Source organism: Hyperolius riggenbachi, chromosome 1 (assembly GCF_040937935.1).
Source record: "Hyperolius riggenbachi isolate aHypRig1 chromosome 1, aHypRig1.pri, whole genome shotgun sequence".
Lineage (NCBI taxonomy): Eukaryota > Metazoa > Chordata > Amphibia > Anura > Hyperoliidae > Hyperolius > Hyperolius riggenbachi.
The window spans coordinates 15,557,525-15,575,622 of record NC_090646.1 but is presented as its reverse complement, the minus strand read 5'-3'; the positions used below and the strand labels follow the sequence as shown (position 1 = coordinate 15,575,622).

The following is an 18,098-nucleotide window of genomic DNA, read 5'->3' as shown; positions in this document are numbered from 1 at the left end:
CTCACCTGACGTTATCACTAAAGCTCTTTGCAGTTGTTTGTGGTGCAGTAAGCGCGGTTTTTCATCTGTCAGTGTGAAGTGGGCCTAACCCTTACACTACCTTATCACCGTGTACACAGCGAATGTTTACAAGCACTTTATTACACAAATTTAGGAATGTAATGTGATTTCTGCCCTTTAGAGATTAAAACATGACTTTGCGTCAACTACATAATTTTTGGTGGGACTTCTGCCGTAGATCCCCCTCCAGCATGCCACAGTCCAGGTGTTGGGCCCCTTGAAACAATGTTTCCATCGCTTTTGTGGCCAAAAACAGTCCCTCTAGGTTTTAGAATTCGCCTGCCATTGAAGTCTATGGCGGTTAGCGAACGTTCGCGGCACATTCCCGTTCGCAAACTGAAAATTTCAAGTTCCCGACATCACTAGGGAACAGTTTCCGAATCAGACATTTTGAATGTTTCTACTTTAACGTAAAGAAATGGAGCTAAGAGTGAGTGAAGAGTTTCCGAATCACGCCATTAATTTTTGGCACCAAGGACACATTGTACATTCGCAATATGTCATCGCGAATAAGCTGGTCTGTGGTGATGTTCTTCCTCTCTTGACTTCGACAATGGAAGGAGATGCCAATATTTTGTGTTATATTCTTTGTTGTTCCTGTATGTTTCAGAGCGGAATGAATAGATGTTTGAAATATCTGTCTGGGATTCACAATCATCTTGCGATTAATAAACTCATTCCAGTTGATAGGTTCCCGGAAGGGATGAAGGAGAATATTGACCCCCGGGATATCTGGCCACAGGTCAAACCCTGAGGCACTGGCTGATGTGGTGAAGACGTGGTCTTCAAAGCAGAAGACACTTGTGTCTGGGTGTAGTCTCTGGAGATGCTCCATCAATGAGAACCAGTCCTCATCCTGGACTGGAAGGATAATTTCATCAATGTCATGAAGGAGGACAAACTTGCTTTTGTACATGTTCCTGTATAAACAATCATTTAAGGCTGCAGTTTGTCCATAGTAACCAACCTGACTAGTGAGACCTTCAGAGTATCGCCATTCTTTTGATGTATTGAGGTATTGGTTTATTGGCCATGGCACAACTTCTAGAGTTCCTTCATCAATGTAATAGTGTAGGACCTTATCTATATTCTGGGAACAGCTGGTGTTATAGATGGTGACCCTGGAAACACCCAGAATCTTGTACATCTCAATGCTCTGGACCATCTGTAGAACATTGTTGTAGCCTCCATAAATAGAAGAAATACAAACCGTGAAATTGGAAGAGATTGATGGAAGTGGGTGGTTTTTTACTTCAAATAAGAGCCTCTCCGTTGTGACTGTGGAGTTAGGTGATTGGAAGGAAATATATCTATAATTACATTCTGAAGGTTCTTTACATAGCAGATCTGCCGTTCCATAAGGAAACCCAAACCTGTCACTATGAAGATCTATTGAAGCCCTAACAGAGATGGTTCGATTTAGGAGACAGTTGAAGAGACAATAGATTTCCTTCACAGACTCATGAATGATGGCGAGGACCCTGACTGACGGGCTCGGTCTTGGATCATAATATGGAGAGATGATGAGTATTCGGCTGTCCAGGGCTGTTATGGGGTCTCTGACAAAGGTAAGTTTCACTGGTTGTGTGCTCTTCTTAAATATTGTTCCTTGAACATAGAAAGAAAGTAAGAAAGAGCTGATGACAAAAAAGCAAAATGTGTAGAAGTAGCATCTAGAAGACATCAGCATCCTGGGGTGGACAGGTGATCGAGGCTGTAGAGAGAAGAAAACACAATCATCTGTCATTACTGCAACTCCATTCCAAGAACAAGCGGTTGTGCACATCAGGTAAAACATAGCCTTTATTCCATAAGGTTTAAAATTCCATATACATCACCACCATGGAGAGAGGTACAGGCAGAGAGAGTAAGGTCAACAGCCGTTTCGCGCCTATGCACTGTGGCGCATCGTCAGGATCATCTGTCATTACTCATTAGCGATACCTAGAATATTCTATAGAGAACCTGACTGTAAGAGGGTACCAAAACCTTTCTGATTATCTCTCTGTGACGTCACCCTCCAATTCCTGTTCCCTTTTCCGCAGTTTACCATTCAGCCTCAGACCCTGAGGGAATCCTAAAGGCCTTCAGCACTGCAGGCAAAGTAACCTTTTAGATTGGTTGGTACGTCCACACACAGTACAATTTCAAATGTATGTACAATCAATACAATCTGCGATCTCGTGTAGAGATCGGATCGCTGCCACCAATCTGCATTAGTATGCGGATATGCAACTCTAATGCTACATACACACTTGAGATAAAAGTCTTTGGAAAATGCAAGATCACAGACCAATTTTACCCCCTTCATGTAGTATGAGAGCCATACCTACACAGTCTATTCTATGGAGCTGAATTCCCCATCAGATAAATATCTTTGCAAGATGCTGCACACACAGATGCTGTACAGACACAAAAGATCAGTATCTGCAAAAGATCTGTTCCTGCAAAAGATCCATTCCTGCAAAATGCATTCATAGTCTATATGAGATCTGCAGACCCTCATACACACCTTGTTTAACTGACATTCATCTGCAGATCAGACAATCATCTGCAGATCTGAATATCCATCCTGGTGGATCTGATCTGCAGATGAATGTCTGTTAAACAAGGTGTGTATGATGATCTGCAGGTATCATAGACTATGAATGCATTTTGCAGGAACGGATCTTTTGCAGGAACAGATCTTTTGTAGATACTGATCTGTTGAATGTGTACAACATCTTTGTGTACAGCATCTTTGTGTGCAGCATCTTGCAAAGATTTTTATCTGATGTGGAGTTCAGCTCAATAGAATAGACTGTAGGTGTGGCTCTCATACTACATGGAAGGGGGTAAAATTGGTCTGTGATCTTTCATTTTCCAAAGACTTTTATCTCAAGTGTGTATGTAGCATAACTCTAGTTAAATCCTGTAGGAAAAGGGCTTATTCAACAACCTTTCTAGAGATAGAAAAATATAACAGTATTAATAAAAAAAGTTATGGTAACGTTCTCTTCAGAGACGTGGGAAACTCTTTGCAGAGGTTTCTGAACAAGCACTTAGACAAACGATTTTTAATTGTTTATTTTATAATAAAATAATGCATAAACTAAATACAGCAGTTGAGACAGATTGATACATCAAAAATGAAAGGAATAAAAGTAAAAATAACTGAGTGTTGTGTGTCAAATTGCCGTGCCCTTTGCAATGGTAAATCCAAACAGAAGACATAAAGTTCCGTGTGTAAAAGTCCAATGATGGAAAGCCTCAATCCTTGATGGAATATGGATACCGGCTAAGGAAGGACTCCCTTGCCAGCCTGTGTCCAGCAGTTTTAACTCTTTCTCTGCTGGAGGGTGGAGATGGTAACAAGAGATGATTCCCCCACCCCTAGCAATCTGACCTCAGAATGAGGTCCGGCCCTTTGCCTAGGGGAAAGGAGTTGGCCATCTTCTCCAATTATGCCATAACTCTGTGGATATTCAACATATGATATAAAAACCAACATTTTACAGTCAGTCATCATGCGCTGAACCTATAGATATCAAGTCTGCTTGTTTTTAACTGTCTAGGGAATTGATATCTATGGGGGTGAACCAGCTATTCGACCCATAAACTTCTCAAAAGGTGTGTTGACCTGATCACATTACGCCCTGTGAGTCGTGAACGACTGCTCCCAAGCACTCCCGAAATATTCATCCAATGATGGCACCATGTGGAATTATATCTACCAGAGTTGAATTAAGGGACAGTGAATTTCATCCCCCCTTTCCCCTGACAGGAAATGTAGAGGAATGTGCCAAGGGTCTGGGTTTTTTTGGCCTCTTCCTATCAAAGAATGTGTTATGCTGGGAATACACGTTTCGTTTAAACCTTCGTTTTGATTGTGCCTTTTGTCCTTTTTTTTTTTTTCGATTCTGATGGTTTCGTTTTTCCAATGATCGAAGGCTGCAAAGAAACGAAACGTAGTACAGGGACGGACGGCATAAACGAATATATAATCGATCTGAAAAGCCATCAAGCCTACCAATGGTTCGATTAGATGGATAAAGAGAGATAATATCAAACATGTTCGATCACTAGTCGTTCGTTTTTGGGGTCTATTAATCGAAACTATAATGAGATTATGACTATTTTCACATACGTTTTCAACACTCGATTCGTTTACCAAACGAATCGAAGGCTAAAACGAAGGCAAAAACGAAACGTGTATTCCCAGCATAAGGTTTGCCAAAGAGAGAATGTAATTGTTTTATGAGGGGTTTGAATCTGCTGGGCAGTGGGGAGTTTTTTATGGCACCCTCTCCAGGGAGGAATACACTCCACACCATTTCCTATACAGACTAACTGGTTTGGAATGACAGAATATCTATTGATTTTAAGTCAGTCTGGGCCTAAATACTCTAAATCACACCATCGTGCACATATTTTAGGGCCGGTTCACACGGACGGCAGTCGGCGTTGGGGCGGCCAGGAAGTCGTGTCGTCCTGTGACGTCCTGTTCGCTGGCGGCAGTACTGAGATCGTCGCGTTCGGCGTTTCTCCTCCCCGCAGGGGGACATGAAGCCGCGTCGGCTAGCCGTCCCTGGACGTCGCATGCGGCTTCTTTGGACGGCCGAAACGACGCGTTAAATCGGGATTGGAACGCCGCGCTTATGCTATCTACGGTAATCGACGGTAACCGCGCAATGCTAAACGCTACCATTCACTTGAATGGGAGCGTTTAGCCGATGGGTCCCGAACGCTTGGCGGTAGACGCCGCCTGCCGTCCGTGTGAACCGGCCCTTATACACTGGGTGCATTTAGCGCAGGTGAATCCGTCACACCCTCACCAGCTGTTAGATAAGATAAGTCATACTGAGAACATTGTGGTTGGAGTCAAATAATACTGTGGTGAGTTTACCATAACCTTTCTAATCCTCACAGTGCATGCAAGTCACCAAACGATGACAAGATGTATGTTCAACCTCCATGTTACCCTAACACTGTTATAAACTCATGAACTGTGCCTGTTCCCTAACACCTTCCCCCTCCTCCAAGTTGTACCTAACACTAACTTCTGCCCATCCTTAAACCTAATCCTAACAATTCTCATTCACCACCCACCATACCTAACATGGCAAAGAACAAATAATGTCTTCAACCAGACCAGCTTAAAGTCAAATTTCTATTTTAATGAAAAATAAGGAGGCCTTTCAGTTCAGCTCTACACATTGCTAGGATTAGTGACACATATTATTTCAATCCACTTACCTTAATTATCTAAATGTAATTCCTCAGCTTCTTCACAAAATAAATGTAGCAAGACGAGAGCTACCCTTCCACTCAGTTTGTGCAGATGTGGAAAACAAGTGACAATTGTTCCTGCTTTGTAAAGCTAATTACTCATTTAGGAAGAGGACTATATCTGGACTGTGTGTCCTGAGCATGCGTTGTTCTTTCTTTCGAGAACCGCATGTGCGCAGAAAGCTCACGGCACTGGGCATACAAGCCAAACAGGTGCACAAAAGGGCTGCGCATGTGCAGTTGCATACGACTCCTGACAAAGTCCCGTGGCTAATGGAGCCACCAGCGGAAGGATGCAGAGGGACCTCACACACTATGGGTGCTGGAGGAAGCTCCAGGTAAGTTAATATTCCATTTTTAAGTTGAGTTCAGAGTCCCTTTAAATGTTCCTTTTGCCAAAGATCGCTATGCTCTACCAATGCAGCAGTACAAACAAAAACCATTCATTGGCCTGTGGGTCTAAAAAAAATTTGAATTTTTATGCAGGTAGGATTCTAAATGGTCCAGTTATTGAACCAATGTAGGGAGCACTGGCTGGGGATATAAAGGCATACATAAAAAGGCAACTGGAAAAAAGGGCGCAGGGTATTGCCGCAAGTAGAATATCGCTACAATTCTACTGCAGGATTCCGATAGTAAAATACAGTATCTGTTTACCAATATTTTACTAAAGCCAAGCTAAAGCTAACCCTACTTTCACACAGAACCCTCCCTCTCCCGATGCCTAACACTAGGACTCCCCTGGTGAAACCTAAGAACCTCCCCCCCCCCCCCGTGCTTAGCTCTAAGATCCCCCCCTGGTGTTGCCTAAAACTAAAAACCTATCTGGTGACAAATCCTAAGACAACCCCGTGCCTAACACTAACCCCTCAAAACTTATGCCCCCTCTGCCACGAAGCGGCAATATGCGGCAAGGAAACTAAATCTCAGCGCCGGGAGGCACCTAATTAGTGGCAGTGACGGCAATGCGGGTGCCGAGGCTTGTGGAAATGCTAATTGCGGCACTGCAAGAATTTCAGCGCCGGGAGGCACCGGATAGCGGGCACCGCCATGCGTCCTAATTTCCCTCCTGTGCCGCAAATCACAGCCTTTACAATAGGCCACCTTTGGCAGTACCATTTTTTCCTCTAAGGTCTTCTTACCCCCTTTTTCCCAGCTTCCATTTAAAGAGGTTTTTGCAGAGGATCCATTATTACTTAGTCTGCTGAGAAGTAACAGTGGGATATGTACTGGGAGGTCCAGTAGATGAATTTCAGGTTTGGAAACCCAGGTACCGGTAAGAAAAAAGAGCGTCCCAATTGTGATGCAATGTGTAGTGAGTGGGAGTAAGTAATAAGAACAATCTTACCTCGCCATAAGAGGATAGATTTTTATTGTTGGACACTAATACAAAGACAACACGTTTCAGCCAGACTCGTCAGGGGCATGCGGACACAATAATACAATATTAACAGGGGCGCCTTTACCTACTGACCACCCAGGCAGCGGCTTGGAGCGGCTTTGATGGGGAAGGCGCAATAAATTACTGTCAGTCCAAGGAGAAATAAAAATTCCTGTCCTGAAAGACCGTTGTAAGGGACTGGAGAGAAAAAGATTTCCTTCTGTTTTAAGAAGGCAAATTACACCAAGCTTTGCTTTTTTAGTAGGAGGGCATTTGGTTCCTTTTATCCCCCTACACATTCCAGCTTGGGTCACCCTGAGCTGCTTGGTTACTCTGCTCTTTTCACAAATAGTCTTCTGCTAAGTCACTAAAGAATCATTCAGAGTTCAGAATTATAGATACTCCCTAAGAAGAAGGTGTCTGGCTTATAGCTGTTCTCTGCCCCTCCACAGAGGAGACAGCGACAGCGCCCTACCCCCAAATGTTACTGAGTCTGCAGAGGGAGTGAGACAAACAAACAAACAGTAAACTCTGCAGACAGCTGTGTGCTCTGCTAGAATGTCTGCATGTCTAGATGTCAGGAGGATCGCCATGACTAGCTATGGATCATCTGATCCTCTCCCCTACACAGCCTGCACTTCTCCCTGAATTCAACAGGACAGTGTTTGAAGTGTGTAATGGACACAGTGGGGGTTGCAGGTTTTGTCTTTCATTGTGAGAGAGTGAATAGGAGGGCAGCATCTAAAGCTCAAACAATGATAATGGACATGTAAGCAATGAGTGTAATTACATCCATCACTACTTATAATTGAAGATGGCATAATAATGTATTTCCATTAATGCTGTCTGTTTGCCCTCTCTCTAATGCTATGTACCACCTCACGATTTTTCCAACGATTTTCCTGATGTTCATCAATTTTTTTTTTTGAGCGACAAGTAGTCATTTACACAATGTCGTGACATCGCTTAGCGTTGTGTGGTGAAAAGTGACCGTCACTGAGGATCAAGTAAAGTACTGAGGTCGCTTGACTTCTCGTTCGCGCCCGTCCTGTAATGTCACGTGACATCTCACATACCCGCTGGCAGGAAGATGAATCGCTGGACACTTGTCATGAGGGACACCTCGCTGGATCCATCTTCCTGTGTTGTTGCAGTCACTGTGGTGAGTGTGGAGCTTAACTTTGCTCGCCCTCACCCTCTGCTCATGCTCCCTCTCCCACTGTCTCTCTGACCAAACAACTGCTACTTGGGGGACAATGGCTATCATTCATAAAGCATTCCCGCATGCGGAAATGCGTAATACCGCTGACTTTACCGACCACCGAGCAAGTTGTGTATTCATAAAGCCTCTTTCCGTATGCGGAGCTGACATTCCCGTGCAGAGTGACAACGTACCGCCTTGTGCAGTGTGGATACGCAGGTATCCAGAAAAAGTTGCAAAATGCTCATTCATAAACATTTCCGCATAGCGGTATGCGGAAGGGGATTACCGATCCCCTGGCTGTAGCGGGAAGCTTGCGGAGTCCTTGTAAGTGAATGGGACGGACCTCCCACACAGCAGCAGAGAGAACACCGCATGGAGGGACTCGGCCAGCTTTTCTGTTTCCGCATGCCTACCGCCCGCCTGCCGACACCATTCTCCAGAAAACCTCCGCACTGCTACCGCCCCAGGCACAAAGTTTATGAATGACCACCCAGAAGGCACAACTACCGACGGCGGTATTCTCCCGCACGGGTTCCCCTTACCGACAGCCTGTTCATGAATGATAGCCAATGTGCACAACTATGTACACTAGTCTGAGCACTCTTCAGGGGAGCCAGTAGCATTTGGAACTATTATTGTGTATTTATGTAGCACTGACATCTTCAGCACGTTACAGAGTACATAGTCATGTCACTGACTGCTCACTGGAGCTTACAATTTCATCCCTACCATAGTCAAACTGTAATGTCCGACCATATTATTATCATGTATTTATATAGCACTGACATCTTCTGCAGTACTTTATATAGCACTGACATCTTCTGCAGTACTTTACAGAGTACATAGTCATGTCACTGACTGTCCTCAGAGGAGCTCACAATCTAATCCTACCATAGTCATAGTCTAATGTCCTACCATATTATTATTATGTATTTATATAGCACTGACATCTTCTGCAGCACTTTACAGAGTACATAGTCATGTCACTGACTGTCCCCAGAGGAGCTCACAATCTAACCCTACCATAGTCATAGTCTAATGTCCTACCATATTATTATTATTTATTTATATAGCACTGACATCTCCTGAAGCACTTTACAGAGTACATAGTCATGTCACTGACTGTCCTCAGAGGAGCTCACAATCTAACCCTACCATAGTCATAGTCTAATGTCCTACCATATTATTATTGTTTATTTATATAGCACTGACATCTCCTGAAGCACTTTACAGAGTACATAGTCATGTCACTGACTGTCCTCAGAGGAGCTCACAGTCTAATCCCTACCACAGTTATAGTCTAATATTTTCAATATAGGATTGTTTTGGGGTAAACCAGTTGACTTATTAGTATGTTTTTTAGGATGCAGGAAATGTCTGAAGTGTCTGAAGACAGAAACTCCATGCAGATTTTGCCCTGGCCAATGTTCAAGCCTAGGACTCAGCACTAAAATGCAGTAGTGCTACCCACTGAGCCTCTATTCTACTCATAGATATCTGCTCATCCATGTCATCAATTCTGACCCTCCACTACCCTTCCTCCCTCCATTCTACTTCTCTTCTCTTGTATCACTTACACTACAAACACACTGTGATTATCTCCAGAATGGATTATGAATCAAACTGTTAGGCCCAGTGCACACCAAAACCGCTAGCAGATCCTCAAAACGCTAGCGGTTTTGGAGCAGATTTCAGAGCGATTCTAGGCATGTTTAGAGACATTTTCTAAACATGCCGAGCGTTTTTGTGAAGCAGATTACAAATCTTGTTACAGTAAAAGCTGTTACTGAACAGCTTCTGTAACAAATACGCCTGGAAAACTGCTCTGATCTAGCGTTTTTCAGAGCGGTTTGCATTTTTCCTATACTTTACATTGAGGCAGAATCGCTTCTGCAAACCGCAAATGTGCAGCAGGAGGCACGTTTGCGGTTTGCTAAAAACCTCAAACCGCTGGTGTGCACCATCCCATTGAAATACATTAGCCAAGCGTTTTCACAGACAAATGTGGTTGGCGGATCGCTGCTAAAACCGCTCGGTGTGCACTGGGCCTTAAACCACCTTACCATATCAGCCCTTCAATGTCATGATATGCCCACTCTAGTCCTACCCTAACAGGTGGTAACATATCTGCATATCTCATAATGTTTGTGAAAAATTATTTTGAAAGTAAGAATGTCTTGCTTGATAATCCAATCTTGCAATGTGACTGACATTGGAACTTGTAGTGTGGATGCTGTATTTGAGGTGCATACTGGCAGCATGTGCTGTATGGCATACAATGCTGATCATCCACAAGGCAAACTTAGGCAGCTGCCTAGGGTCTATAGAGAGTTTAGGGGCCTGGTGGTTGCTAGTCCCCACCAAATCTAACTAAATAAGCCAGGTGACCATCAGTGGAGGGCAAAGTGTTATCTTGCCTAGGGCCCCATTTCATAGTTATCCCTCTCTGATGGCTTATGTCATGTGTGAAGTGTTCTATAATGTATATGATTTTTGTTTTATTTTTTATGGGGGGGCGGGGGGGGGGGATGGGGCACAGGATTTCTTGCCTGGAGTGACAAAGAGGCTAGAGGCGCCCCTGAATATTAATATTATTCACCCATAAGACTCAAAGCGCATAGGCATTTACTTAGTCACAAGGAAAAAAAAGTTACTTACTAACCTTGGAAGAGGGAAGGCTCTGGATCTTATGAAGCCTTCTACCACTCATATCTTGGTCCCTTTTTCCTCCGCTGGCCCCCGTTCAAAATCCCTACTGAGCTATGTCTTTGGGTCTCCTCAGAAGTACATCAGAAGACGAGTGGATCCATACTATGCATGTTTAAAGAGAAACCGTAACCAAGAATTGAACTTCATCCCAATCAGTAGCTGATGCCCCCTTTCCCATGAGAAACCTTTTCCTTTTCACAAACAGATCATCCGGGGGCTCTGTATAGTTAATATTGTGGTGAAACCCATCCCACAGTGTGATGTCATGACCATGGTCCTGACATCACACTGTGGGAGCCTTGTTGCATTGTGGGAAATAACCGCTGTTTACAGCTGTTTCCAACTGACAAAAAAGCAAGCAGCATCTCCTTCCAGTGACACCAACTGCCAGCAGTAAAAATGTCACCATGTGATAAATGTCAGAATGCAAATCAGGGAGAGGAAAGATTTTACAATGAGCAAACACTGACTAAATCATTTATACATAATTATTGTAAAAATGAAGCAGTTTTTTATTACACTATTTTGACTGGAGTTCCTCTTGAAGTGCAGTACAGAACCAACTTCAGAAGTTCTCAGAGTTGTGAGTACTTCCAAAGCCTTCCAAGGAGATCCAAAGGCTTCTTCAAAATTAAAATCGGACTCTGCAACGGGGAAAGGGGGGGGGGGGGGTCCAGTGGGGTAACCAGGGTGGGCAGAGAGGACATTAAGGCTCAATGGGATCCAGATCCTTCTTCTAAGGTGACTGGAATATATAAAAATCAGTGGCTGCAGTTGTTCTTTACCTGCTGTTGTTCTTCACATTCTCTAGAGATACTGGTGGATCCCATGATTCTTGGTAAGTCTGTTCTCTGGTGGTCTTTGCCTGGAAATCTCAGTCATCTTCTAGTTGCAGTGGAAAGGGGTGGCATTGCTGGCGTTTTGAATGAATAGGTATCTGCTGCACTTCTTTCCTCGTCAGCGCCAGTGCAGGCTGTGCTATCTTTATGTACTCAACACCTGGTGTTACCTGGTAACATAATATCCCTCTTAGTTGAGTTCCATACTGGTATATTCAGCTGGGGGATTTGTCCCTTCTGTGCCGTCACTAAGGTTTCATTTATACACAGTCTATTAGGCCACTAACAAGCATTACTGGAAGCACAAAGTGTTTCCTGCTTTTGCATCAAAGGCTGTGAATGGACATGACACTCGATACCGGTAATGGTGTCTGCAGGGGTTCTTTGCCTCTTCGCTGTAGTCTTCTTAACCACTGGTTTGCTTGCCTCCGTACTAGTAGCAGTAGAGTCTTGTACTGTGTTAGCCATCAGTAATGGCAAGGAGTTTTGAATCAGGATGATACCATTTATTGGCTAACCGTTAGCACATGTAACACTATGGCAGTGTTTTTTGCGGTTAGCGTTAACGCAAACGTGTTACATGCAGCGATTTGCCAGTGATTCCAGAGCGATCGTGATTAGCATGTATAGGACCGCTAATCGTGATCGCTCCCAAACTGCTACAGTGTCCAGTGATTTTTTATGAATTAATTGCAGAAAAATCACTCCCGCAAAACGCCAGCGGTAATCCAGGCGTTTTGTGGTTTTAAGTGTGAACGGGCCCTCTGTTGAGTTTTTTGGGGCAAGGTTTGCGGCGGGGGGGGGGGGGGGGGGTTAAGGTTAGGCCTCCATAGGGGGAGGGGTTAATGTCAATGTCACGGACGGTTTCGCTGCCACAGAAGGGGTCCTTGAACCGCCCGTGAAAGAATGCGATCGCAATCGATTTTCTGCATCGATTGCGATTAACAATAGGATCTGGATTGAATTTGAAGGGTCTGCCTGCAGCCCAGCGAGGGGTCTCTCCCTCTCTCAGCAGAGAAATAGCTCATTAACCTAAGTGCAGGATGACTCTGTTGATTTGGTAATTAACTAGGAACACATTTTTATGTCCAAGAGGCTAGTGTTTATTTTTAATCACCTGAGAACAAAGGTTCTGCTCTCTGGCAGTCCCTCAGATATGTGTCAATTGCTTCTGCCATATGGTGGCCCTGCAATGAAAGGGTAGCAAGGAAGCTAGCTCCACAGGGGGATGCTGGAACGCTGGTATCCAGTAGCCAGTGCGGCACCACTGGAGAGCAGATTTAAATGCATGTGTTTTATGATTTCTGTCTGTTAAATGAAAACCGTGTATAGCACAGCTATGAAATTAATATAGTCTTTTTCGTTAAAACCTGCCCAATGTGTTGATATAAAATTCATAACACTATTCACCTTCTCTGTGACAAGACCTGATACAGCCTTCATGAAATATGTTATATGAATCAGTATTTTATGAGGAATATGAATCTGTGACTGTTATGTGTGTGCAGTGAGCGTAAGCCGAGATATGAAAACTGTCATATTTGGTGGGCACTAGAAACCCACCCAGGAGGTTAACCGCACCCTGTCCAGCCCCTGGGCTGAACCTGAGACTCCACCCAAAATTGTGGCCTATTCAAAAGTGTTTGCCAGGGCCTCCTCCTTCATTCCTCCAATTCCATCCTCATGTGAGCCTGCTGCTGCCTTGAGGACGGGCAGCAGCCATCTTGTCTGAGCTTTGGCTCCTGAACAGTGGTGCTCATCCGGATTCCGGTAACCCGGATATTCAACCTTTTTTCAGCTATCTGATTCGGATTTCTGTGCAAATCCTGATAGCAATATGCGGATATTTGGTCGCATACCCGGATTTCCGGCGGATATCCGGATCCGAAAACTGTAACTAAGATGACATCATTGAGCCAATCAGAGGGCTCCCAGCAGAAGCCCTAGCAACCAATCACGGAAGGGAACCCTGGCCAGCCCCACCTGACCTCATTGAGCCAATCAGAGGGCTCCCAGCCTAAACCCTGGCACCCAATCACAGAAAGGAACCCTTTATAATAAGGAGGGCTGCCATGATGAGAAATCTCGTCCTTGCTTGTGAATGCTCACTGAGAGACATGCTCCAGTGCTGCTGGCCTAGCAAGTGCTGTATACAGTGATAAACCTAAAGCTGTTCAGTGATTAACCCCTTCACTATCACTACACTATTGTTATATTGTTAATTAGGTAGCAGGTCAGTGTGTGTGCTGCAGGGCTGCTGCAGCTGCCATGTTCCTGTGTGTGCTGTGCCTGTGCACAGACCAGGCCAGCTGCTGCCTGCTGGCCAGCTAGCCTTAGCTACAGTATAGGTTAGGTTAGGGATTAGGGAATAGGATTACTGTGTTATTGTGTAGTTAGTACTGTAGTACTGCAGTCAGTGCTAGTAGTAACGATTGGTGTCAGCAACACAGATTTTTCTGATTATTGGTGATCTGCAGTATCACCAATAATACAGATGCTATACCTGATCAAGTGATGATCTGCAGAATAACCAATAATACTAGTATAGCTAGACACAGGACACCCAATGTAGTATAGTGTTTTGTGCAACAGTAATCGGAGAAGTTATCTCCCGAGAAGCGGGAGATACAGACACTACTGCAGCCAAGGATTCCCTGAGAGGCAGGGAATCAGACTGTACTGCAGCCAGTGGACACCTAAGGGCAGGGACCACTGAGTGGAGAGATATGGTGAGGATTGGTCTGCAGCTAGAGATTACCTGATGAGCAAGGAATCAGACTGTAATGCAGCCAAGGATTCCCTGAGAGGCAGGGAATCAGACTGTACTGCAGCCAGTGGACCTAGAGAGGTAGAGATCCACTGGCTTTGCTGCCTAATGGCCTCCAGAGGGGCTGGTGACCATACACTGAAATAGCAGCAAGTAACCACCTGAAGGGCAGGTGTCACAGGTGTACAGTAAGGCTGCTCACCCAAGGGCTAGGTGACAGCCAGAAAGGTCAGACAAGCCAGGTCGGCAACACACGGACAGACAAAGTACAGAAGCGGAAGACTGATTCGGTATCCAGGTACAGGCAGTGTTGGCAACAGATAATCAGATGGGCAGAAGTACCGAATCAGAGGACAGGAGGGTAGTCAGGAAAGCCAAAGGTCATAACAGGTAACAAATAATGTGTCACAGTCCTAGACTTAGGTGTGAGGTCCTTGGTCTCAACACCTGGGAACTAGTCTAACAAATAGGCAGTGACAATATAGATCTCTCCTAGTCTTGGTTGTGAGGTCCTTGGTCTCAACACCCTGGAACTAGTCTAACACATAAACAGTAGCAAGCAATAGTACTTTAAGCTATCAATGGAATCTGACTCAGTGTGAATTCCCAGCTCCGGCTGGTTCTAACACACTGTGGGATCTGACTCTGGTCTGAGCGCTAACACGTAACTGTTCGCAACAGCAGACAACTTGCAAGTGACAGGCAAGTCCTATATATACTAAAAGCGGTATCGGTTGAAAAGGGCACCCGAGCTGCCTGTATGAAAAGGGCGCCGCCATAGACATCAATGTTATTTCTGGAAATATGGGCTACAAGGTGTAGAGTTTTGATATAGGCTACAAGAAGGCTCCCCTTTGTAGCCCATATTTTTTCGGCTACAAGGTTTTCGGCTACAAGCGGCCTCCCATTTGGAGCCCGTATTTTTTTCGGCTACAAGGTTTTCGGCTACAGTAAGGTGCCCCTTTGTAGCCCATATTATTGCCCCTTTTTTGTAGCCTAAGTTTTTATATGGGCTACAAGTGCTGGAAGCCGAATTATTTCATTCCCCCACTATCCATGGCGGCCTGGAGGGGGAATAGTAATTAACACATCCCGGAGTTTTTTTTCTAGCTGAAGTTTTTATATGGGCTACACCAGGTGCCTTTTTTGTAGCCGAAGTTTATATGGGCTCCACCAGGCGCCTTTTTTGTAGCCGAAGTTGGTATATATGGGCTCCACCAGGTGCCCTTTTTTACTGGCGCCCTTTTCATGTGAACCCCTAAAAGCGCTCCACAGAGCCGCCCCAGTCACTCAGCCAATCCAGAGCATAGCTGGAGTCAGCTGATTGGCATGATCAGCTGACTCCCCTTCTAGCAGCATAAAGGTCCTGTCGCCTGGCGCGCGCATAGCTCTCCCATCTGTGTGAACGAGAAGGACCAGGCAAAGCAGCATCACGCTGTTGCGCGGCAGCAGCCGCTGGCTGAGACGCGGAGATAGCCGCCATGCCGCTTGCCCATGCGGCGGTATCTCTGCTATTCATTACAGTAGTGCTACTGTGTTAACTTACTACAGAACTGCTGTGCTGTGAGCAGTGCCAGTGTGCACTAGTGCTGTCTGACTGTCACTTGGCACATGGCACTTTGCATGTGGCACTTTGCACGTGATGCTTTGCATGTGCCACGTGCAAAGTGCCACGTGCCAAGGGTCACGTGCAAAGTGCAAAGTGCCACGTGCCACTGCCAAGTGCAAAGTGCCACGTGCCAAGTGCCACTGCCAAGTGTCACATCCAGCATGCTCCTGACAGACGTTACACCTGCTGCTGCTGCATTGCCCTGCTCCTGCTGCCTTTGCTGCTCCCACTCCCAGGGTGCCACAGGCCACTGCTGCTGTGCTGATACCACCTATATTTAACCCAAAACACAATTCCTGCGTAATTTTTTGGAGGTGTCCGGGCTGAAAACGGTCATGTCCCAGTTGTGCGGTTGGACTTTGGACACAATGTGGGCTGTACGACCGCTGACTGGAACCTAGGCCTGATGTTAAAGGATACTGCAGCCGAAAGGCTGCAGAGAGATAAAACCTGCATTGTGTAGGTAAAGAAAAGAACATACGCACATGCACAGTATGTCCTGTAATCTTCGCTTCTGGCGTCGCATCATGACGCCAGAAGTACGGACACTCCCCTGCCTCCTGCGTGTGCGCTCCAGCGGCTCCACTATAAAGCTAGCATTTGCGGCGCAGTATGTCCGGGTCAGGGGTCAGGAGAGTCGGCCAGTACCGGGAGCTGTGGCTGACTAGCGGGACCCGACGGCAGGGAGCGAGGGGAGCGGTGAGTATGTCCTTTTCTTTACCTACACAATGCAGGTTTTATCTCTCTGCAGCCTTTCGGCTGCAGTATCCTTTAATTGACAGCCATTTTTTTTTAGGGGGGGGGGGGGATTTTAAGTCCCCACATCATCAATTTGTGTTTCCTTTAAAAAAAACATGATGCTACATGCCTCATTTACCCTTAAAAAACGTTTTAAAAGCAATTTAAAGGCCACTTCTGGTTTCCCTATCCAGATATCCAAATCCGCCCGGATATACCGGATACTGGGGTCAGATATCTGATTCTATTTGTATACCCAAAAGTTCGGATCCGGATATCCGATCCGGATCTGGATATCTGGGTATCCGGTTGTGGATCAATTCGGATTTTGAAAAGGGGTATCCGAGCACCCCTGCTCCTGAGCTGAAACAAAGAACTGCACGTGTTTTCCCAGAAAGGACATACTTTCACCTGAGCTTAATTATCCGTTTATTTCTTGCCCTATTCTTATTTTCATACTGCGCTACTAAAGTCTCTATAATTGTTGATTTTAATGATTTTCTGTATATATTTATTATTTATATTGCATTTATAATAAAGACTTTATAAAAAGTCATTTTATTTGTTCAGCTACACCTGCTATTCAGCCGCACAAACTGAACTCTAGTTTCTGAAGAGTCGCTACTATTGTTGATAGCTAGATAAAATATAGAGTAAATAGAGTGTGTTTAACCGTTTTATTTGCAGTTATTAGTATCACTGTAGTTAGGCAGATTAGGACTCCTACCCTTCTGTAGGAGTGGTGGCAGTTATACCCTGAAATAGTGTGTAATTTGTATTACGGTAACTCACAAGCTCCCTTCTGGTCGGTCTGCTGCCAAAATCCCAGCGTTTTCTGCGCACCGATTGCGACCACAGATTGCATGGTCTGTGTGCTGAAACTGATTGGAAGACATTGTGCGGTCTGACCACTAGGGGGCTTGTGACAGGCGTGTGTGTGGGGGCATTAAAGTAAACCTTTAGTGAAAAAAAAAGTCCTCCTTGGGGGTACTTACCTCGAGAGGGGGTATCCTAAAGAGGCTTCCCTCATCCTCCCGTTCAGCCCCGTACCTGCGGCGGGAAACCTTGATAGTGCGCTGAAACGGGCTTGACAACATGCCTGTGACGCGCCCTGCACAGACGCACTAGCGCTTACTGCTCGGGCTCTGTAAAAAGTATAAGCTATAGGCTCGCTAAACACCAGCGGTTCTGGATGTAAGCTTAGCTTCAGGAGTATGGATTTGCATATTCAGTCGTGATGCATTGTGGGAAGCCACAGTTGCTCACTTGGCTGGATAGTGTACAGGTTAACCACTTAACAACCGCCTAACGCTGATAGGCGTCGGCAGGTCGAAGTGGTGTTTCCATGGAAATGGGTGTCTCCGTGAACAGCCTGCGAGCCTACGATCGCGGTTCACAGGCGAAATGTAAACACACAGGGAAGAAATCCACTGTGTTTACATCATACGGCGCTGCTGTTGCAGCAGCGCCATAAAGGAGATCAGCGATCCCCGGCCAATCAGAGGCTGAAGCCTATCAGAGGT

The 18,098-nt window shown here is 45.3% G+C and overlaps 1 protein-coding gene across 1 annotated transcript; it reads right to left on the bottom strand.

Annotated features, from left to right (window-relative positions):
• Window positions 1-484: 484 nt before the first annotated feature.
• On the bottom strand, window positions 485-11,452 carry LOC137560456 (uncharacterized). Its single transcript, XM_068272028.1, has 2 exons — window positions 11,408-11,452; window positions 485-1,774 (listed from the first exon to the last, which is right to left on the bottom strand). The coding sequence occupies exons 1-2, from the start codon at window positions 11,450-11,452 to the stop codon at window positions 485-487; spliced, it is 1,335 nt and encodes a 444-aa protein (XP_068128129.1).
• Window positions 11,453-18,098: the final 6,646 nt, after the last annotated feature.

What these genes read in the sequence shown, in the direction of transcription:
- LOC137560456 (XM_068272028.1), bottom strand. Translation starts at nt 11,452, where the DNA reads ATGGGATCCACCAGTATCTCTAGAGAATGTGAAGAACAACAGCAG. An exon ending in AATGTGAAGAACAACAGCAG is followed by an intron (nt 1,775 to 11,407) that starts GTAAAGAACAAC and finishes TTCTCTCTACAG; the next exon opens with CCTCGATCACCTGTCCACCC.